Raw genomic sequence first — 24,247 nt, 5'->3', positions numbered from 1 at the left:
GAGACCATTCAAATGTAACTGATGATGTTTAGCTGCTTTTTTTCTACATGTTTTCTTTTTTTTTTTTTTGGGGGGGGGGGGGGGGGGGGGGTCAAAACAGAATACTTAACCAGCAGCAGCAGTGACTTCACATCTGGAAACAGATGTTCTGACATGTTTGCTCTCAGTGCAACATTTAAGACCCAGTCTGAGACAAAACACTAAGAACTCTCTTCATGTTGCTGCATTTGAAAAGAAACCACCTGCTTGAGTCTCTCAGCTGAGTGCTGACATGAAGATACAGCCTCTACAGTCACACTGCAGTTATTGTAACTTCCTGTATTTGTCAGCAAAATGATTCAAACAGAGAAGTGAAAACAAACAAGTAGGAGGCTGGAAACAATTGTTTAAAAGGAAAAGTCTGTATTAGCAAGAACTCTGCTTTATAAATTCAGATTGTCTCTGCAGGTCTGACAAAAGAGTTCAGAGTTGCACAAGTTAACTGTTAATCAATCTGATGGAGAAAATACATTAACAACCTGCAGAGAATCTGTCTGTCTGTCTGTCACTTACCGTAGATGATGAAGGCTGGTCTGGAGCAGCTCCACTTCTTTCCAACTGAGAAGAATGAGAGCAGGTGATGATATTAATATCATCCTGCAGATGTTTTTAAAAACAGTGTTTACTACATGAAGATGTTTTCAATATGACATTCAAAAAGACCTCTTGGCAAATGTTTTTTGCTTCATTTTAACACAGAAAGATAAACCTTCACATTGTTGGAACCCTGCTCTTTGTTCATGGTCTGCAGGTTGGCCTTCATCTCCTGAATCTCCTCCTGGAGCTGCTGGACTTCAGCTTGTTTGTCATCAATCTGTGAGGGAGGAGAAGATGAGAGACAACATGAGTCACATTATTTATTATTAATGCATATTTAACTGAATTACAATGTGATAACAATGAAAGAGAAACAATCAAACCTGTGTAATGGTTTTATTTCTACATCTAATCAGGGTTCGTACACATTTTTCAAGGTCAAATTCAAGCACTTTTAGGGTCATTTTCAAATTTTTCCAGCACCTTATTGCTGGGGTAAAATACATATCTACAGGAATATATACACTCATTTTTGTACATTGTATTATGCTGCGAACATCTAAAATCATGTTTCATAAAAGCAAGAAGTTTAGAAATTAAAGGAGAACACAAAGTTTTATCCAAAAAAAGGGAAGCCACTTGGCGTTCTTCAGGAACACTCGCACCAAGACAATGAGAGACTGAGAGCACCCTGTAATTTTCTTTTTTGACATAGATTTTTATGTTTCAGAATGCAGTGTTGGGAGTAACGCGTTACAAAAGTAATGCAATTACTGTAATGCATTACTTTTTGCTGTAACATAGTAATGTAAGGCATTACAAAAACAAAAAAAGGTAATATTTTACTCAGTACAAATCTCAGTAACGCGTGTTATAATGCATATAATGAGAACTTTTGATCGAGGAGAAGATGACTGGAAGGATGTGAAGAACATTATAGTTAAGTGCATTTTGTGTGCAAAACCAAAAGATCTCTCTACCTCGCAAAATAGCACAAGTCATTTAAGGAAACATCTAGAGCGGTGTCACACTCACATTAAGCTAGTGACCAAAAGAAAGCAAACTGAGGATGAGAGCGGAGAAAAAACATTCTCCTGTACTGCGATGCTTAAAGCTCAAGAAGCGAGGAGACTGGTGGCAGAGTATGTTGTCAAAGACATGCTGCCACTTTCAACAGTGGATTCTCCATCTTTTATAAAAATTGTGAGCAAGATCCCCGTCCAGCGAGCAATGACAAGGTAAGCTATTATTGCCTCAACAGGTTAGTGCTGTTGAGCTACTGACTGTAATATAAATAAAGCGACTTAATGTCAGTCTGTGTTACATCAGTTTGTATCCAGATAAAACATACAAAAACTTCTGTTAAACACAATAAACATTAGCTAAAGGGCCTTACAATGTAGGCTCCCACCTGTTTTTGAAAGGTCTGCCCAAACTGAATTTGAGTGTTATCGACCATTTTGAGATGTACGACCACTTTCTGCCCCATGAACAGATTTAGGCTACACTGGAAATCAATGTGTGTGTTTCAAAAAATGTCAATACAATGTAGATGCATTCTAAGAATATGTACTGTCCCTGATATATAGAGGAAGGTGGGACATCACATCTAGAGGACATAAGCTTTTAGAAAATGCTTTCCCTTACGTTAATAACGATCAAGGTGTTGACATACAAAAAGTTATGACACATACTGATTTTTCAATGTAAATATTCTCATGAAACAGGTAGTGCACCCCAAATGTTTCAATTTTAACACTGCAATTCATGTTCAGTATGGCCAGCCCTTTCAAAAACTGTTGTTTTCAGTGTTAGTGGTTGTACATGTTGGTGAAAGTAACTTAAAAGTAATGCAACAGTAGTGTAATGCCTTACAATTACAATACAGTAATATCACAATGTAATAAAGTTACTAAAATTACAGTAACAAGTAATAAATAATGCATTACATGTTTGGAGTAACTTGCCCAACACTGTCAAAATGTGTCACCTATCTGTAAGAAGTCTTGGCTTGCCATCTAATTTACTTTATTAGAAGTAAGGAATGAAAAGTGGAGAAAAGTGAACATTTTGAATTTGAATTTCCTTGTCACACTTCAAGCTCTGACTGACGTCAGTGCCTGGTGTGACGTCACAGAGGCAAACTGAACAGTCAGTTTCTGACTCTGGCACTTTCACCTCTGGTGTTAACCAGTGTGAGCGACTCCTCTGTTGACAGCCTGTCAGCAGCAAGAGAGATGCTCTGTGCTGCACAGAGCGCTGTTTGCTTATTCATCAAAGTTTATTAATATTGAACGTGTCATCAGTCCAAATTGCATCAAATTCAACCTTCTCCTCAGCCATCCTCCTATTGCTACCAGGCTGCATGTGTGACGATACACACACAGGCCACAGACTGCACACACAGACAGTCAGGCGCTAACTTAACGAGGTCACGTAACGTGATTAATGGTCCGCTAATTATTCCTTAGCTTGTTATGGTTTAGCTAACGTTAGCGGTTAGCATAAACAAAGTGTTAACGTGCAGCGTTGGCATAAGTTAATCAAAAAGTCTTAACTTACATTTCATGTGACTTTAGAGCGCAGACTCTCCCACTGCACACATCTGCACATCTTTTTTGCAGACTTTGCATGAGGCCACTCTTTGATTCGGTCCTCGTCATAACCATTGTTTGTACTTATAATTTTCAAGCCATTGCTTGTTAACACAGCAGCCTCCCGGCATTTTGTCATCTCCTGCTGTCGCTCTTCTAAGAGGGGCGGGGCTACACACAGACTGGCAGGTCGCAGAGAGGAGCAGAGAGGCTCAGCGGAGCCCAGGAGAAAACATCTCCACATACGGTTTTCTTAAAGTCCGTGTAAAGCGGCAAAAAAATTGTGTTATGAGTTTGTCACACCAAAGAAACATGTATCATTGACCACTGAGCCAAATTTGAAAGATTAAAAAAATTGCTAAGTATATAAAATTAGGTCTCAAAATCATGGAAAAACAAGCACTTCTTTCTGCTGTGAAACGCTGGGGGCGTGTCAGTTAGAGGCGCTGGAACCACGCCCATGCGGCGGGGGCTACACGTCATGTTAATGACGTCGGTGTCTCCCCAGGTGTTCCCCAGGTGTTCCCCTTGTCTATCTAAACCCGCGGACAGTTTATAATCATATGGATGCTGTTATAATATGTAGTGATTGAGATCCTGACCCACTAAACATCCTGGAAAGTGACGGAGTGAAGTTTTTCGCGCTAAATTACATAATTATACATAATCACCATCAGTAAACAGGACGCTGTCTGACTCTGTCACTCGCGGGGTCGGAGGCTGTTTTCTGGGGGACAGTTTCCTGAAGTCTCGGTCAGGAGGGCTGGCGGTCGCGGTGATTTATTTTCGTCAAACACTCGGTGAGTTAAACACTCTTGTGACAAGCGTGACAGACGCTGTTTTGTGAGCAGAAATGTGAGTAAGAGTCGGGAGGACAGGGAGGGGACGGACAGGAGGACAGACGCTTCTCCACATACAGCTGTGGGATTTGTTTTCCTCATATAAGTTGCTAAAGACAGTTACAGTTACTACGTTACTGTTGTTCGGTCCTGTAACGTTGCTTTGTGGGACATTTCTCTGTATTTAGTTGAGTGAAGGACCTGTGCAGTTATCAGACTGTCAGACCGACACGCCATCGCTCCGCGCCTCCGGATTATCCGTTCACACTGGGACGGCTCACCAATAATGCGACCCTGATACTACCGCCACATACCGCCGGTGGGACCCGCCGTCAGCAGGACGGAGGGCCGGCTGCGGCGCGGCCACATCATGCCGGTGGGACCCGCCGTCAGCAGGACGGAGGGCCGGCTGCGGCGCGGCCACATCATGCCGGTGGGACCCGCCGTCAGCGGGACGGAGAGGGCATGCTGCGGCGCGGCCACATCATGCCGGTGGGACCCGCCGTTAGCCGGAAGGCGCGGCCACATCATGCCGGTGGGACCCGCTGTCAGCAGGACGGAGGGTCGGCTGCGGCGCGGCCACATCATGCCGGTGGGAGCAGCCGCCAGCGGGACGGAGGGCCGGCTGCGGCGCGGCGGCCACATCATGCCGGTGGGACCCGCCGCCAGCGGGACGGAGGGCATGCTGCGGCGCGGCGGCCACATCATGCCGGTGGGATCCGCCGTTAGCCGGAAGGCGCGGCCACATTATGCCGGTGGGACCCGCCGTCAGCAGGACGGAGTGTGTCAGCAGCGGTCACATCTCCTCGTCGGCGGGAGGAGAGGATGCAAGCCGGGACGGAGTTGATCAGCGTCAACGGACTCCCCCGTTTCCTTACGTTTCATCCGAAGGAAACTTAAATAAGCTAACAGCGCTGTCCCCCTGCACACTGTGGCATCCAGGAAAGATGCAGAGCGATGTGGAGGAGACATAGCTGGTTAGCTGACTGGTTGGCTGGTTAGCTAGCTGCAAACTATTGTAAGCAATGCTATCCGAAACTGGAGAGTGAGTGGGAGAACCGCTGAAGCCGATGCGCTGAACGTATTTATACCACTTCCGCAGCAGGGCGGGGTTTATGCAATTCAAATGGTCACATTACGTAACGCGGCCATGATTTGCATGATTTCTGACCCGCCCATTAAATCCTGAACACAGAAATGTTGAAAAACTGTTTGTGAGCCTAGCTCCAAAATTAAATTCTACATGGCCGAATGGCTTTTACATGTTTTAAGTAAACACATTTATGACCCGTTTAATGTGTTTAGAAGAAAATGGCTGATTTTGGTTTACACGGACTTTAACGATTTTATTTCTCCTTGTAATAAGCGAACTATCCAGTCCATCTCAATTTTGTGAAAGACATAGAGTTATAATGTCAAGCACTTTCAAGCACTTAAACTAAAATCCAAGCACTTTTTAGGCCTTGAAAATACAACATTGAAATTCAAGCACTTTCACGGATTTCAAGCACCCGTACGAACCCTGTCTAATAGAAGCTTCTGCTGAAAGACCAACACGTCTGAAGTAGGGGTGCACCGATCCGATATTAAGATCGGATATCGGCTCCGATATTGACAAAACGGCCGGATCGGAGATCGGTAAAATGAAACAGATCCACGGGCCGATCCATTTTTTTTTTTTTTTTCCTCCGTCGCAGCACATCTTACGTCATTCTTCAGCGTTAGTGTGTCGCATGCTGGAAGAGCGCAAGTTGTTGTTTGACCAACTCTTTATTCGTTTATTCTCAGGTTCAGCTGCTATGTTTTATTTTGTATTCCTGTTTGCAGGACGTTACACTTACTCACGTCACATTTCTCCGCTGATTAGCTGTTAGCCTCACCGATCAGCTGTTAGCCTAGCAACGCTAACTTTCAAACCGACGTACTCAATACTCTGTGGGCTGTCCATCGTTGCTCCGTTGGTCCTCCCTCCACCACAACCTCAGGGTTATTCACCGCCGGGCTGCGTTGTCTCATCCTCTGCTGCTGCGGTCTCCCCGGCTCGCAGCGATGCTGGATGGTCGCCCCCGCTGTGTGCACGGAGCCTCCAGACGCTAGTTTGTTTACGGACGGTGGCGGTGCTACTGACTTCGGTGGTAGTTTTCCCTCCGTGCTGACTGACAGGCGCTACATTCATTCTTTGTTTGGTTTGTTCCACTTTAGCCCTCTTTAGATAGAAAAGGCGGCACATTGCTCCAAGGTAAGGACGGCAATGTGCCGGCCTGTCTTTCTAAAACCGAGGCGTAATATTCCTCCTTTTCCAAAAGCCGCCTCTGAGGTCGGCGTAAACATGTGACGTGACGTGAAGCTCGAAAGTTAAGCTGTGAACAGTGACAACGAATTTGTCTACAAAATAAAAGCTTTACATTGCACCCCATTGGAGTTTAGAACTGGGTTCTTAGTGGGGGCTTTTAATTTGAAAGTAGCAACCGTCCTTAGCTTTCCAACACAACATCAAGCTAACACAACCAAACAGCTACAGAGACCGAGGAGACGCTAGCATCTCCTGGATCTCAGCGGCTGTCCAGTTGTTCATCTTAATGTCCGCGGATGAAATGATGGACTGACTGCTGTGATCAGCCGTTTCCTGGTTTTAAAACTCCCCGGCTGTGAGTCGCACAACAGTGCAGGTCATCGACATCTCCGCCCATCTCAGGCAGAGGCCGCCACATTGACACCTCGTTTTTAGATAGCGGGCTTGGCGGAAATAAGTGTACCCTCCGAGGCGGAAAATCGGCGGACCAGAGCAGACCCACAATTTGCCGCCCTCTGTCTAAAACCGCGGACCGAGGCGCAAAAAGGACGGGCAAATTGGCGACTTGGTGCCCTGTCTAAAAACAGCTACTGTGTCTGTTTATGTAAAGACAAACCTGATGGATGAAACCACCTGCTTGTGTCTCGACTGTCTTACTGTTTATTCTGAAAATAGCTGCAACAATGGTTGTTGAGACTTTGACCCTCTTCAGTCTGTTCTTTATTTGAGGAAAGAAGATAAAAATAGAAACCTGTTTGGTTTTGGTGTCTAATTCTGGCTCTTCAGTCTCCAGCTGCTTCAACAGGTTCTCCACTTCTTTTTCAGCATCCTCCTTCTTCTTCTTCTGCTGCTGCTCCTTTTTAGAACTCTGGATCACATAAAAACATGTGACTGAACATTTTCTTTGAGGACACATCAGAATGTGTTACTGTATTTAAATCATGATCACTCACTGGAGAAAACCAAGAATGTTTGGCTAGTTCAGCTCCTAACGTCTCCACCTGTGAGAGAAGAGAAAGTAAGACATGAGAACAACATTGAAGCTTATGAATAACAACACAACATGACAGTTAATCTTAGTACAACAAGTATCTTTGTAAATGGTCAAGTACATTTGATATACAGCAGCTTACTAAATAAACAGCAGAAATGATGACATGTCTCAATATATGCAGATACAGATGAAGAGATGAACCTCTGTGTTCTTGTTCTCCAGCTGTTTCTTCAGTCTCTCCACGTTCTCCTCCTTCTTCTTCTTCTCTTCATCCAGCTGCTGCAGATCCAATAGTTTCTTTATAAGCTGGAGGGACAGAGAGAAGGTTGAGAGACACAATGACAGACATGTTCAGTTATTATCATTTCAAATGCTACTTTACAAATTGTCGATAACATCCGTCTGGCTGATTGTGGACCTGGATTAAGAAGGCCTTTGTTGTTAATAGACCTGCACAAACTCTTGAACATTAGACATTGTTACACTGTGGATGTCATGAAGAGTGTGACTCAGACTGAAATCAAAGACGAACCTCGGTATTCTTGGACTCCAGCTTCTCTTCCAGGGCCTTCCGTGATTTCTCAGCTGCCTCCCTCTGCTGCTGCTCCTCCTGGAGAGAGAGAACAGAGACAAGACCAACACATTTTATTATGGAAGGTAAGTGATGATCCCACAGAGTGACACATGCATGTGTACCTCAGGACTGATTATTGCAGCTTTTACCTCGTTTAAAACCTCCATTTGCACATTTTCTTGTGTCATGAGTGGCTGTGTCTCTGTTTCTTCTCCAGTTACAACCCGTTCTTCACTTCTGTTACTCTGAGAATGGTTCTCATTCTCTCCTGCAATAGTTTGATCCCTGTGGCTTCTCTTGGTCTCTGTGTTAAGACCAAGGCAGTAAATATAAGCACAAAAGACATTAACTTGTGTTTTAGAGAGATATTTCAGCAAATTACACATATGGTTAAAGATGCTCTAAAGATAAGAAACCTGTCACTTTCACTGATAGGAAATACAAGTAGACAAACCAACACATTTAATAAAACAGCATGACCTGTAAAATAATGATTTTTGATTTTAGGAAATTCACTCTACACAAATCATTATTATCACTATTTCCCATAAAACCAATTTCTTACTTACTGGTTTTCTTTTGTCTCCAGTCATATCACTGTTCTGTGTAAAACCTGTTAGACAAAGAGCTACGACTAATTTCTGACTTACTGAATTTCCACACAAAAAAGCCAAGAATCAGAATAACCAGGATGCAAACAGCCAAACTAACAGCCAAACCAACTGTGGTAGAAGAAGAACTGGACTGAACCTCAAAGAAATCATCTGAAATGATAAAACACAGAATAACATGGTGGTTATAGAAAACTGGACCTGCTGTTTGAAACTAAAACAGTGATCACATCATGAAAGTAAGAATTTCCTACCTGGAACATGTATGAGTGTCTCTCTGGTCTGGTTGATGTGGTTCTGTTGGACTCTACAGGTGAAGCTGTTGCTGTGTCTCTTCTCCACAGTCACTCTGCTGCTGACAGTATAGAGGTCATCAGGACCTCTGACTGTCTCTGTAGGTCCAGCAGAGAGGAGGTTTCCCTCACCGTCCAGCCAGAACACCTCAGGTTCTGGATACCAGCCTGTAGAGTTACACTGTAGAACTACTGCTCCTTTGTTTCTATCAAGCCCAGATAGACTGATGGATGGTGAGGAAGCCGCACCTGATGAGGAGCAAAAGGAAACCTAAATGTATAACTGGTATTGAAGCATACTGTATCTCCTCTACATTAGTATTGCCTTTAAAATGATGTCCTGCTGTTTCTAGCAATTTCAGGTAACCATTGTTCTTATATGGCCGATAAACACAGTTCATCCCTGACATGATCAATGGGCTGCTTAAGGTCCAAGTAATGGATGTATTGCTTATCATTCCTGCCAAAATAATTGAGGCATGGAAGTGTGTGGGCAGTTAAGTTTGAGACAGACCTACACACACAGCTGCTCAGCAGATTGGGGTCACTCAGAAATGTCCTAATTTTTAAAAAGAAAATCTATATATTTTTCAAGTAATTTAACATTACATTGGTCTGAAATACAGTAAAGACATTACTACTGTGGCTTTTACATATGCAAATTGACATGTGTACAGAGGATCATTTTTAGCAAACATCACCCCTTGGTCTAATGGCACAATATGTTAGCTCATCCAAATTTGTGTTTGTGATTTGTGATAAAAGGGTAACTCATTATGAGAAAACCCTGAAAACCGCTGTACTGATTTAAAAAGTAAGGTAATTGGCCTTCACGAAGCTAGTTTGAAATCGAACAGAAAAAAACTTCTCATCTATCTATTCTTTTTCTGAGAAATGAAAGCTACTCCAAGTAAAAAATTGCCAGGAAACTGAAGTTCTCATACAGTAGTAATAATAAAATACTACCTCCATTAAATGGTACCTGCAAAACACCAGTCTTAACATCAGGTCACTTAAGGATGCCTTCTAGGCAGATTAGCAAAGATCTCAACCTTACTGAGCTGCTGTAGGAGCAGCTTGATCTTGTGCTATGTAAAAAGTACATATTTGTGCCCATACTATGTACCTGTAGCTATTTTCATAAACTCACATAACCCTTATTCAGACCCCGCTTTTTGACATCAAAGCTGTAAACTCTGCAGATCTAAAATTATTTTCCAATAGATAGGCACACTAGAGTAGTTACACTACCAACACCACACTTACCAACAACAAGCTCAACAAAGGCTCCTGTGTTCAGCTTTGGAATGTAGCACTGGTATCTTCCCGCATCAGAGGGTTTTAGTTTGGACAGTTTCAGTGAAATGTTTCCTTTCTTCAGTTCATCATTGGACACTGATGTTCTGCCCTTGTAAGATGGATGTTTGGTGTCTATGAGGTCCTGCCCGGCACGTCTCATATGGACAAACACAGGATTCATGTCGGGTCTTGTCCACTCCAACGAAAACGAAACAACATCCACTGCAGGTTCCAGATGACAGGGCAAAATGATGTCATTGCCAACTTTTGCTACTATTGGCTGAGATGGAGCAATTAACTGAGACTGACCTGGAAATAAATACATATTGTTATTTATTCCTGCAGCAGTAACTAGTTCAATATGTCTCATCCCCTTCTGGTGGACCAACATTAGACTTTATTTCAGAAAAAAAAAATATTTGAAATTGTGCCATGAGTTGCACATATGATGTTTTTGAATTTATGAGAAAGCTATTTTCTTTCAACTCAAGAAAGTTGCAGTCAAACATTGAACTTAGAAAATATAAGACAGTAAAAATACGTAATTAGAAAGACACATCCCATGGTAAGTGATGTCATCACTTTTAATGCTCACCAAAACCCAGTAGCCTTGAAAATCCGGTTCTGTCCTTTCACGGGACGATGACATTCAGTAAGCGTATTTTACTATCTTTACGACAAACTGACTTTTTTGACTTGACTCTTTTAAATTCACAAACATCAAGCGTAATTGACATCACAATTCAAACGGGATCACGTCAAAATTAGTCCCATGCTCAATATTTTTACCACCGTTAACAAACCTGCAAAACATCAACATACTAGTAAAGGAGCATACAACTACCATAGTTGTAGACTCTCCTAGAAAGTTAAATAATCATATTAATCCAACCAAACTTTGGTGCAGCTGTAAATCAGGAGGTAGATCGGGTCATCTAGCAATAGGAGGGTTGCCGGGTCGAGGCCCTGGCTCCCCCAGCCGCATGTCGAAGTGTCCTTGGGCAAGATATTGAGCCCCAAATTGCTCCTGATGAGCAAGGCATGGCAACCTCTGTCATCAGTGTATGAATGTGTGTGTGAATGGGTTAATGTGATAAGTGTTGCAAAGTGCTTTGAGCGGTCAGTAGACTGGAAAAGCGCTATAGAAATGCAAGTGCATCTCCCACATAAACAGGAAATTACAAACATGCAATATGCTCATTATTATTTAGTTAAACTAATGTAAATGAAACTGTTGTGTGTGTGAGTCACCTTTACAAGAGTGTGTTTGGAGAAGAAGGTAAACCAAAACACTGAGGGATCTAGGTAGACTCTGATGACCATTTCTTCGGGAAAACATCTTAAAGCTCTGGAAATTAACAGAGACCAGAGATACATTACAAGGAAAAACAAGCTGTGTGTAGAACTATACACACACACATATATATATATAGTCCTACACCTGTGAAAACACCTTCACTGACAGTTTACCGTATTCATTGGTATTGAACAAACAATGACAACATGTCCACGTAATGCAGTCTAACTTTCACTTTTGAACAACACAGACCTCATACAGAGTTATAGAGTATTATCAGACACAGCATAACTGACTGAAGACCCACTTTTATTACTGGTAAAATGATGCTGAGTTGTAGAACTTTAAACTTATAGAACTTGAAAGTTGTAGAAAAGGCAATACTAAATAAAGAAGACGACGTACCTGCTGCATGATGGCGGTTACTTTATCAGACTATACAGCCCGAGTCTGTAAATCATTGACAGGCTGTGACTTTATCTCACTCTGGTTTATCAACTGCAAAGTGTTTTTTTAAATGAGAAATTCAGCCTTTTCACTTGTATTTCATTTACAGTCACTATCAAAATCACATTTAGAAATCCTTCACATTTTACATAATGATTGGCAATTTATAATGGCAAACAGCTGATTCAAAACAGGATGGGTTTTTTTTAATAAAAATGAAAAAAAATATTCAACTACATTTTCTTATTCAGATTTACAAATGTCTATAGTTTTAATTAACCCTGTAAGACCCAAATATAGAAAAACCTAAAAAATTTTTTATAAATCATAGTCGGATAGTTTGATAAAATATAACAGATTGTTTTTTAGGGTGGCTAAAGGTAACGTTGTAATATTACAACAGTGGGTCTTAGAGGGTTAAAAGCTAAAGATTGTGATGTTTAAACATAATAATATATAAAAATAAGACCAACTCTAAACCCTGTATGGTGATTGGGTCTGCTGTCAAGCTTTGCTGAACCTTGAGCCTGTTGCCAGGTGACTGAATACTATAAAATTATACAGCTGAAATCAAAGTCCTCAGTTGTAATAGGAATGAGGTCTGTTCTTCTGTATAACCAGATACAGATTATGAAACGTTAATTATTGTTATAATATCAGTTATTTCAATTAAGTGAGTCAATTACACAAAATTCCCCATTTTAGTTTAAGCTTACCAATGATGAGTTTAGACCTTCATTTACATATTTACAAACTTGAGATTCGAGTATGAAATATTGCAGTAATCAGTAGTTATTTTATTGCAACACAATGGTCAGTATACATGCTGCATATGAAGCTACACCAATGAGCTGTGGCTCTCCCTCCAAACAGGAAATAGCACTTTTTAGAAATTTTCTACAGCAATTCATGTAACATGGTAATACATTTTTTGTCAAGTGCTTAAGTTAATTTGTGTAGGATCTGTGTATGATGATGTATGATGATGAGATTAAATAGCAGAGGTGGGGGACTCGAGTCACATGACTTGACTCGAGTCGGACTCGAGTCGCAAATTTGAGGACTTGAGACTTAATTGACTAACACCGCTGAAAAACTCGACTTGACTTTGACTTGGCATTCATAACTTGAGACTTGACTTAGACTTGACACAGATTACTCGAAAGTCTTGGCCTTTCTTTCTGTCTTTTTTGGCGCATATTGAGACGTTAGTTTCGTTTTTGATACTTTGCCCTCTGCCACTGTATGACGCGCTGCGTGCCAGAGTGGCGCTGTGGCCGACAGGATCAGAGGAGGAGAGGCAGCATGAAGGGAGCTCTGAAAATCATCAGATTTGGATTCAAAGATTTTTTCATGTCTGGGTGATTTTGGCCGCCGTCTTGGTTAAAGCGTGTGTGTGTTTCAGATATAGCGTCTTCAGTGCGCACAGGCATTATTTTAAATGTGGGCGCGCATTTACGCGCTCACAGCCCAACTCAACAAGACACCGTACACATTCAGTTTGACGCACTTGTTTTTTCGTTCACGTCCGCGACGGACCTGCTTCTCCCTCCGCCTCCGAGATGTAAAATGTGTTTTATAGAAGAGAAACACACAACACACATTTCAGGACAGAACAGACATGTCCTGTAATTTTCAGCCTCCTTTTATAGAGGGGGAGGAGGAACAATACCTGAGAGTAATATTCTCAGCTGTCAGGATGTGCAGTATGCTGCAGTTCCAGGGTTGATATTAATCTAATCTTATTCTTGTGTTTATGGGTTTGAAAAACAATTCTAAAATTGATCAACTATGCAATTACATCATATTATTGACTAACCACCCTCTTCTGTTTACTGTGTCTACAGATATGAAGAATACATTCATACAAACCTCTTGTGACTTGTTTGATCTTAGCCATGACTCGACTTGACTTGCTTTATTTTCATCACAGTTAACTTGGGACTTGCTTGAGACTTGAAGGTTAAGACTTGAGACTTGCTGATGACTTGCACGTATGTGACTTACTCCCACCTCTGCTAAATAGGCTGATTTCCAGTGACTCCCTGAACTACATAAATCACCCCACGACAATATGACTGTTGCATTGTACAAGCCTACATTGGACCTTCCAAAACGACTTGGTTAGGTTTAGAAAAACATTGCAGTTTGGATTAAGATAATAGCAAGAGAATTACTTGTGTAACTTTAGTTACGAATGTGCAGTACAGACAATATAACCACAGTTATGTGTGTGATGCAACTTTATTATGTAAGTAAGCTAAAATGTTAGTTTTGTTTTCTTCACTGAACATACTCAGCGGTCTCCTGGGTGAAAGTTCTGTGCTTACTTGACTCAGCCGTCCATTCCAACCCGATTTCGTCCTTTGCTGCTGTAATAATTACTACAGGTCACTGCCAAACAAGAAATGGTGAATATGACTCATAATGAGCTGCCTTCACACTCGTGCCTCCATCTATATGCTTGTTCTCCTCGTTGGTTGATTGATTCAGTCATTTAATTTAATCTGGAAAACACTCAAATACAAACAAACCTTCCATTTCTCAAAAATGTGTTTTCTTGTTTTCATTGTATAATTTATAAACATATAAACATATTTATAATTCATCATTTCAGAAAGCAAAACATTTTCATTGCTGTGACATTTTGTCATGTTTTATGACATTTTAGTATATTTTGGCCCTCAGTGCCACCATCTCATTCCTGTGTCTCATTTCGGGTTTTTCTATCATTTTGCATTGTACCACATTTTCCCCACTCTGAGCACCTACAGCCATAAATGCCAGTGCAAAATCCTCATGGGAGAAAAGTACCCAGGAAATTAGACTGAATTGGCATTTTGTTTCACATGACTCCATCAAGTCATTGATTCATGCACTTGCCAATTTGTTTTTTAATATGGTATTTTAGACAGTTTTTGTGTCTTCTTCTCAATTCATTTCTTCCCAGTGGTAGTTTTGATGACATCTTGTGGGCACAAGTAGTCATAGCAGTTCCATTAATAATTGAACTTGTGAAATAGAAATATATTATTGTATGACCTATGGTTTACGTAACATTTGTTGACTAACCCTGACTGTGTTTTAAAACTTTATCCTAAACAGAGTCAGGATAACATCTGTGTGTCCAGCAGTGCAGGAGTTTTACTTGTAATTGAGTATCTATTATAGATTAAAGTACTGCTACTATTTCCTCAGTTAAGAATTTAAATATTTTTTAATAGACTCAGTAGATACGGTTTCATCATTACTGGGGAATGCATGTTTATCTGAAAGGCATAATTGCTTTGTGGGATTCTTGCTAAACTGAGGTAATGGAATGCCTTCATTCAGTGGTTTTATTCAAAGCACTTTACATTCTGATTCACACAACATAGTGTCATGACCCGGCTGTAGGCAGGACAAACACGATGAAGTGTACAGGTACAATAAGAAATGAATATATTTATTCACCAAAAGAATATCTAAATAAAACATAATCAACCAAAAGAACACAAAGAAAACATGAGGAGCTGCAACGGAGCTGCACCCAGCTCTTCCGCTGGAACGGAGTGAAGCAAAAAGAGAGGCAGAAGAGGGAGGACCACCACACTCTTGTAGCCTACACCTGGGGACTGGCCAGGCCCACACAGGTGGCAAAGCACTACCCACAAGCTACCTGCAGACTGACACACTGAGACAAAGGTAAAAGGACAACCACACAAACACAGACATCCAACAGGCACTACCAGTAGGTGGCCGTCACACCCCCCTTCCTTTTTTATATATATTTTTTTTTTCTACCAGAGGGTTAAAGAAACACCCCAGCTGTCAGTGGCCATCCATTCCTCCACCATGCCTGTCATCGACGTCCTACCACCTCAGCAACCTGGTACCAAAGGGAAGCACTTTAAGAGGCAAGGAGGGAAGGAGACAAAAGGGAGAGAGAAGGAGACCAAAACATGCACCAATAAATTGTAGCACACTGTTACGCAGCGGAGAGGGTTGCCTTGTTCTGGGTTTTTGTTTTGTTCTGTTTAATTTGAAAATTAAATTAATTTGAAAATTAACAGATGACACACCTTATGTGTCATCTGTCTGGTTGCCTCCCTTGATTCCTGATTGTGTCCACCTGTTTCCCTTTACCATTTTCCCCCCTGATAGTGCAGTTTAGACCGTAGTCCTTTTTTTTGCCTCCTGTGGAGTGATTTTTTGTTATTTACCTTTTCTCCAGTTTGACATCATTGACGTCATCGCGATGTACGTGTCACAATAGTCACATCACATAGCCTGTGATGTAGGAGGCAAATGAACTCATCTAATTTCAAGGCTACCTGACACACGAGCTGTGTCCAAATTCAGGGTCTGCACATGTCAAGGACCCACCCTTTGCAGTCTCCCTGAAGGAGTGTACTTAGGTGCGCCCTGCAGGCCGCGTCAGCCTGTTGTTAAATGGGACGGTCTACCCTTCGGAGCATTTCCTGGTCACCAGATGTTCCCGCCCCTACCCGTACGTCACTATTTCTGCAGCCCAGGCCCGTGAAAGTAACAAGAAGAGTGAAGTTTGACTGTCAGATCTGTTGGAGCTGCAGGAATTCCTGATTTCCTTTTTAATCCTCCTGCTTGTGGAGGAAGAGGAGAAGCGGCTCTGGTTTATCTCCGGCTGAGAGGACCGTGGAGAGGTAAACCTGTTATTGAACCCACAGTAATGTTATCAATATCTAACAGTTTGAGGTCATTAACATACAGATACATCACGTTAATGCTGACATATAAACTGCTGATCGCCACTTAGGGTTTTATTAAGATTTTGAAGGCATTATTCCTATTTAAAGTGTTTGGTAGATAGTTTTTGTTTGTTGTAATGATTTATAATAATATTAATAATAATAATAATAATAATAATAATAATAATAATAATAATAATAATTATTATTATTATTATTATTATTATTATTATTATTATTATTATTGTTGTTGTTGTTATTGTTGTTATTATTATTATTATTATTATGGACAATGTGGTGGACAGAGGAGACTGGACCCCCAAACCCCCAAACACCCTGAGTACCGACCCAGATGATGTCCCACTGACACCATCCAGCCCAGCAGCACTGCAGGGACTCCTGCTCAGCCTGTTACTGTACATCATCTTTAACTGTTTTAATATTGCTTTTAATACTTGTTTTTCTTAATAGTGAATAATAATCTGTAAATAGTTATTTATGCTGTAATTTTGTAAATACTTGTAAATGTTTAAATTTTAATAATGAAGTAAACATTCAATCCCTTGTTGTCCCTGAAAAGTAGCACTTGATGCTGTTTGCTGTTATAAATTGTACTTAAGCTGTAAATACTTAATGGAATAGACAACGTGTAACAATAGAACAACATTTTATTTCATGAATTATATAAAATGAACAATTATGAACAAATAATTTAAATATAACTCATGCATTAACAACAGTTATAATGTAAGGATTGTCCTCTGGAGCAGAGAAGAGCCTCTCCATCCTCTCTGCATCCTCCTCCTCTTCCTCCTCGGCCCTGGCTGGCTCTCCTCCTCCTCATCGTCTTCATCCTCCTCCTCTTCCTCCTCGGCCCTGGCTGGCTCTCCTCCCCCTCATCATCTTCATCCTCCTCCTCGGCCCTGGCTGGCTCTCCTCCTCCTCATCGTCTTCATCCTCCCCCTGGTCACTGGGCCCTGGTGTGTCCTCAGGGATGGAGGCAGTTAGGACAGGGGGGGCAGTGGAAGGCCTCTGTCCTAACACCTCATCCATGAGGACAAACCAGGACCCAGTAGCAGCGCTGGGCCTCCCGCTGACCCTCTGCTGACCCTCTGCTGTCCCTGGATATAAGCAATCCTAAGGCAGTGGAAAACAATCAGCTATTTTCAGCAAAGTATTTATTAACTTGCATGGGTAAAACACATATAATTTAGTTTCCACATCATCATTCAAACCTACAGCTACTTTGTACTTGTTCTTTAAATGGTCCCACTTGTTTCTGGCCTGCTGGGCTCGAGCTTCCCCTGCAGGCCTGTTGTTTCCAGAACTGTTCTGAACACAGAGAGAAGCAAGAGAAAAGGAAAACACAAGATCACATTAACACAGGGATGCAGAGATTTGTGACATCAGGACAGACACATGGGCTATTTATTATTTATTATCTATTATATATTATTGCCTTACTTCCATCCAGCTGGCAGAATGTTTTGCCCTGTGAACTGAAGTTGTTCTGACCTCGGACAGTGATGAAGCTCCCTGTTTGCTCCCTAAAACACAATGAAATGTAAAAGATGTTTTGTGTTATGTCAACAGACAAAAAAGTTCTAATACAGCAAAAAACTTACGTTTGAAAGTAAAAGCTTTTAAGGCTTTACTTCCAAAGGCATCAACTGATTACCAACGTATTTTAACTGAAATGTTGAGGTTTTAATGTCCCTTGAAGTTTAACATATCTGGCGTTGGATGTTCAAAGGAGCAAGTATAAACCCAATACTTACATTTAATGAATTGGATTTCCCAATTCCCTTAATTGGGACACAGCAACACTGTGCATGCAGACTCTGCATGCGCAGCGATCCACCAGTCACATTAGTTCTTATTCAGTCTGCCGAAGCAGACCACGCCCCTGCACATGGAGTGAGTCGCTGTTAACAACATTGAAAAATGAGCAACAACAAGAGAAAATCGGGAAAACAAAGACTTGGTGGCAAAAAGAAAAGCAACCAGTGTTGTGGGTAACGCGTTACAAAGTAACACGTTAGAGTACTCTAATTACTTTTTTCGTGTAACGTGTAACATAACGCGTTAGTTTCGTGCGTCAAGCAATTAGTAACTTCTTTATTTTTTTTAAAAAAGTAGTCCGTTATTTTAAGAATTTCTCCGGATAAGGAAAGGAAAATCCCGACTGCAGCCTGCTTTTTGTCAGACAGTACTGTGCCACCTGTGGATGTGTCAGCGGAGGCGCAGCGCTGTGATGCGTCTGTGCCCTGCTGCTGACCTACGTTACCTGTGTGTGTGTGTGTGTGTGAGTGTTTTCGAACCCCCGGCAAGATGGCAGAGAGGACAGCTTTTGCATCGTGGAAGTACTCACATTATTTTCAATTTGCCAGCGAATAGGACAAGAACAACATAACGGTAAAATGCACACTCTGCGTTGGTGAAAAGCTTCTGTCGACCATAAAAAATTCCACTTCAAATTAAAAAAAAACAAAAAAGGCTAAATTATAAGACTGACGTTATTCATCATTGTCACGAGTTCTCGGTGCATTGAAAGGAGTCTGTGTGTGTCAGTTAAGTTGCAGCATGTGCGAGGCGCTGCAAACGGCTTTTAATTTTTGGTAACGCATGAGTACTCTAACACGTTACTTCTATTCATAGGTAATGCTGTAACGTAACGGATTACTTTTAATTGATGGTAACGTTGTAACTTAATTAACTACTTTCCAAAGTAACTATACCCAACACTGAAAGCAACGTCAGTTATCTGGAATTATTTCGGCAACAAGAAGGATGATATTGACCAAACACGTGTTCTGTGCCACAACGAGAGGTAACACAACTCATCTGTTTGACCGTTTACGTCGGTACCACACAGCATACTCCTGCACGGGTCTTATTTTGCAAATCCACACCCGCCCGTACCCGCCATACTTAAAACTGCATCCGACCCGTTTTCCGACAGTAGCACAAATTACATTCCACACCCGAGCCAACATGCTATAATATATATATATATATATATATATGTATATAATTGACACCGACGCCCGACCCGCACCCGAAGGAAAATTAGACGGACGCAAGTTTTAAAAGTGAAAGTAAACCAGCGTGGGGAATGGGAGTTCTGGGAGGGCGCAAGCACGCATGAATGAGCTCATATGAAATATGCTTATCATTTTGAAATGCAGGTATATTTTGGTAGATGTGTCGCTAATGATGATTTTTTATTTTGCATGTGACGCCCTGAAAATAGCAATGGCAAAACCTGACCTGCACTTTCAGGCGTCTGACCCAATCCGCACCCCTGTCCGACACATTTTTCACCTGTTTCATCCAAGTTGTGCGGGTCACCTGCGGGCACCCGAACCCGTGCAGGACTCTGCCACACAGCTCAGAACGACGAATGCAAAGCGAGATCTGACTGTCGTCCAGCTAGAAAGCTAGAATGTTCCATTTTAAGATGGAGAGCTTTAAAGGTTCAAAGTTTTGTTTATTGTCATTCAATTCAGGTTTGCACACGGTAGAACGAAACATGTACTCAGGTTGATAAAAGCAAACAATGAAAGATAAGAATAAGAACATCTCTAAAACACAGACAGAAGCCATACTCATAACATTGACAATAAGAGGTAAGATCAATGCAGGTTAATTGTCCACAAGATAGCAGTAGTGCAGCATAACATAAAGTGCTATTCAGGTCATCTGATGAAAATTCCTGTATTTTTTCACATCGCAATATATATCGCAGGGTTAAAAAAAATTGCAATGTAAGTTTTTTCCAATATCGTGCAGCCCTAGTCCATCATCCATGTGCAAAAGCACTGCACCCACTCCCACACGACTAGCATCCACCTGGAGGGCAAAGGCACGGTCAAACCTTAGAGCTGCAAGGACATGCTTCACACAGAAGTGACTTCAAAAGCCTGTTGGCAAGCAAAGGACCAAACAAAGGTAACACACGTCTTAAGTATGTCAGTCAAGGGTGCCACTACCTCTGAGAAATTTCTACAAAAACCTCTGTAATACCCCACACAACCCAGGAAACACATTAACTCCTTTTTGGTGGTGGGTGGAGGGTAACACTAGACAGCTCTCACTTTCTCAGCAATAAATCGAACTTTCCCCTGACCTCCAATCTGACCAAGGTAGGTCACCGTAGCCTGTGCAAACTCGCATTTGGCAAGGTTGATGGTCAGGCGTGGCTCAGCCAAACGCATGAACAACGCATGGATGCGCTCAACATGAGAGGGCCACGTATCCGAACACACCACTATGTCGTCCAGGCAAAACAGTGCACCCCTCCAAATCTCCAAAGACCCTTGTCATGAGCCTCTGGTAGGTGGCTGGAGCATTTCACAATCCAAAAGGCATAACATTATAAGCGTAGTCCATTCGTAGTAATAAATGCAGAGAGCCCACGAGCACACTCGGACAACAGGACCTGCCAATAATCTTTTAGTAAGTCAAACTTACTTATGAACGCTGCATGCCCAACCTGGTCGACACAGTCCTCCATGTGAGGTAGCGGGAAAGAATCGGGTTTAATCACAACGTTTAACTTCCGAAAATCGCTGCAAGATCTGGCCATGTTATCCGGCTTCGGCACTAAAATGCATGGAGAGGCCCAACTAGAAGAGGAGGGAACAGTAATACCATTATTCAACGTGTATTGCACTTTGGCATCAAGATACTTCTTTTTCTCAGGGTTTACTCTCTACTCTTTGCCTAATTTGCCTAAGCTGTGTTTTTTAGCCAACCTTGCTGCACCTCAGTATCAGATTCAGGCAGGATAAACCGCAGACACTCTACCCACTGAACACCTAGGGCCCGCAGGGGAGGCCTGGGACATCTTCATCTGGAGGGACACGTTCATTATAAGGTTTTAATACATTTACATGACACAACTGAGTACCTCTTCTACGATCAGGCATAGCTGTGACATAGTTACGGTCAGATGTCCTTTTTTTTATTTATTTCATTTCACTGTATACTTCGCCTGAAACAGAGACGTGGTGATGGGATGTAGTGCCAAGACCTGGTCCCCCTCACTGAACACACGCTGCTCAGCCCACCGGTCATATAATGTTTTCATCTTGCCCTACGCAGAAGCCAAATTTTTCTTTGCCAATACCCCTGCAGCATACAACCTACGGCGGAAACCACTGACATAATCAACCAGATTTTCCAACAGGTCCGCATCCTTCCACTGCTCATACAGGAGGTTTAAAGGGATGTGTACAGTGTGTCCGAACACTAGATCGTTAGGGCTAAACCCTGTGCTCTCTCTGGTCACTTCTCTCGCTGCTAACAGTAACCAGGGAAGCCCCTCCTCCCAGTCTCTATCCACCTGCACACAATACTGTCGCAATACCTGTGAAAACAGGTGAAGTTCAATCCTTGGTCGGTTTGAGTAATCTTCAGGAAGCCAAATATAACAATGAATTAAGTCAGGGCATGCACAACACAAGGTGTTGTGAAGGTGCGTAAAGGATACACTGCCGGAAAACAGGTGGTTATGCACACGGATATGAGCAAATAGGCTGCACCTGACCTAGAAAGTGGCAACGGACCCACACAATCGATGATAAAGTGCTTAAACGGCTGTCTGACAGCAGGGATTTAGAGCAGTGGAGTTGGCTTAATCACCTGGTTAGGTTTCCCTGTGAGCTGACAGACATGACAAGTTTTAATGTAGTCTGCCACATCTCTCTTTAACCTAGGCAAGAAAATATAATATTAATATCCGATCATACGTTTTCCTCACCCCCCAGTGTCCAGGCACGGTAGGGCCTGTTTCAGCACTGTCTCACGGAGCCTGGAAGGCACCCACTTCCTCATCAGCAGTCCCTTAAGCAGAAAATAACAGTGAGAATCATTCTTTACCTCATGTGCGGGCAACACAACGTCATAGAGCTTGTTCAGGGATGCATCTGCATGCTGCTCACTCTCTAGTTCCTTCGCGTAACCAAGAGAGAAACAACAGACAGGGAGAAACACTGCTGCCTCACCATCGCCCACTCCATGCTCGCACACTGCTGGAGGGGAATTTCGGGACATGGAACTCGTCACAGCGCACACCATGAACACTTCAGGGAAACTCAACTTCAGGGATCATTATTGGGCTGCTTCCTCACCATCAGAATGGAAGAAACCACCAGCGGCAGCGATGAACCAGCCCACAGACGCCCACCTGCAGCAACGTTCCCCAGGATCAGAGTGACCCCGTTGAAGGGCAGCATCAACCTCACACCAACTGCTATCTCGCCCTGGAAAAGATCAGAATGTAACATAACTTTGTGCAAAGGAACTTGTAAAACCTTCATTTCCATGCCTACAACAGGCACCCAACAACCTGTGTGACTCTTGTCGGAAAAGGGTATCATGGAAGCCTGAATGAAGGAATCCAAAGTGGCCGTGTCGCGCAGCATTTTAACTGGCACCTTCAAACTGCCCCCCCACCAGAGAAACATAGCCATCAGAAATGAATGGCAGAAAAGCAGCAGGTACGGACTCACTCTGATCCGTCACACTCACTGCTGGCCCGCTAGGCAGAGAGACGGCGCAACAGGCACCCTTTTGTTGCCCTGCTGGATTCCCCTGGGGAGCCCTCGCTTTAAGTGCATAAGCATCAGCTCTGAAATACCCTTTCTTATGACAATAACTGCATGTTTTCTCAAAATCCCTCCCATTACATTCTTTATAGTCAGTTTTACCCAAACCCTACCCTAACCCGTTCGAACAAAGAGAAAAAAGCATTCAGCTCTTTCTCATTAAATCTAGGCAACACACAATTTTTTTTTTTCACCAAAAGAACATCTCAGCAAAACATAATCAACCTAATAATCAACCGGAAAATTGAATGCTAACCCTAGTGCGATTTGACAGCCCACTTGACCTTATGACAGGTTAACTATGGTTTTCTTGGGCTAACTGCAGAGGCTTGGTTGGCATTCTTGAGTGAGTGTCCTAAACAGAAGGACTGACAGATCATGCTGAAAACGCTGTGACTCACATTCAAGCTTTTGCACCAAGTTCAGAAATAACTGCACAGGAAGAGGAGGTTCTAACCAAGACTCTTCCGTTGTATTTCAGTCTGACAGTCAGTCAGTCAGTCAGCAGGAAGGCAACATGGAGGTCACATCTCTCTGCATCAGACTGTGTAAGTCTCAGGTTTTCTTAAATCCTGTAGATCAAACCATAGATGTCTCATATTTAACTGTGCTCCTGTTTTTATCCAGTGATGCTTGAATTTATTCTGCTGGGGACACAAGTTCAGGACATTTGTACTCAGAAAAGCGGTGAGTGAGAAATAGGAAATTCTAACCATGTGCATTAACATTTTGTTCTATTTCTTGCATTATTAAACATCGACCCTTCAATCTGTCTTTGTGTCTTTAATGTAATGTAGGTACTAGTTACATTTAAAGCTGCATTTTGTGAAATATTCATTTTCTAATGAATTAATGGCGATGTTGAAGGAGAACAGAATCTTTCATAAATGTCCAATTTAATGACATGAGGTGGATGCATTAATTTTTTATCTAGTTTTATCTTTTAATATCTTTTATCTTTTAATATCCGAAACAGTCTTAATGTTTCTTTGAAACACTATCATCTCTTTCTTGGTTTCAGATGCAGCTCTCCTTGTTATCTCTCCAAACAGACAGCAACACTTTCAATTCGAATCTGTTTCCTTTGAATGTGGGGGGATGGATGGTTCAGCT

The 24,247-nt window shown here is 42.1% G+C and overlaps 1 protein-coding gene across 1 annotated transcript in view; it reads right to left on the bottom strand.

The window, feature by feature from the left end:
- Window positions 1-24,247, bottom strand: part of LOC115589790 (butyrophilin subfamily 3 member A2-like) — a 58,566-nt gene that overhangs the window by 6,707 nt on the left and 27,612 nt on the right. Inside the window, exons 5-10 of the mRNA XM_030430946.1 lie at window positions 8,521-8,634; window positions 8,020-8,174; window positions 7,829-7,906; window positions 7,498-7,602; window positions 749-853; window positions 553-597 (exon numbers count right to left, since the gene is read on the bottom strand). Coding sequence (XP_030286806.1) covers window positions 553-597; window positions 749-853; window positions 7,498-7,602; window positions 7,829-7,906; window positions 8,020-8,174; window positions 8,521-8,634 — 602 coding nt within the window. The remainder of the gene's footprint in view (window positions 1-552; window positions 598-748; window positions 854-7,497; window positions 7,603-7,828; window positions 7,907-8,019; window positions 8,175-8,520; window positions 8,635-24,247) is intronic.

This window comes from Sparus aurata, chromosome 10, assembly GCF_900880675.1.
Source record: "Sparus aurata chromosome 10, fSpaAur1.1, whole genome shotgun sequence".
Lineage (NCBI taxonomy): Eukaryota > Metazoa > Chordata > Actinopteri > Spariformes > Sparidae > Sparus > Sparus aurata.
The sequence above is the reverse complement of the archived record's forward strand: the minus strand, read 5'-3'. Positions and strand labels throughout refer to the sequence as shown.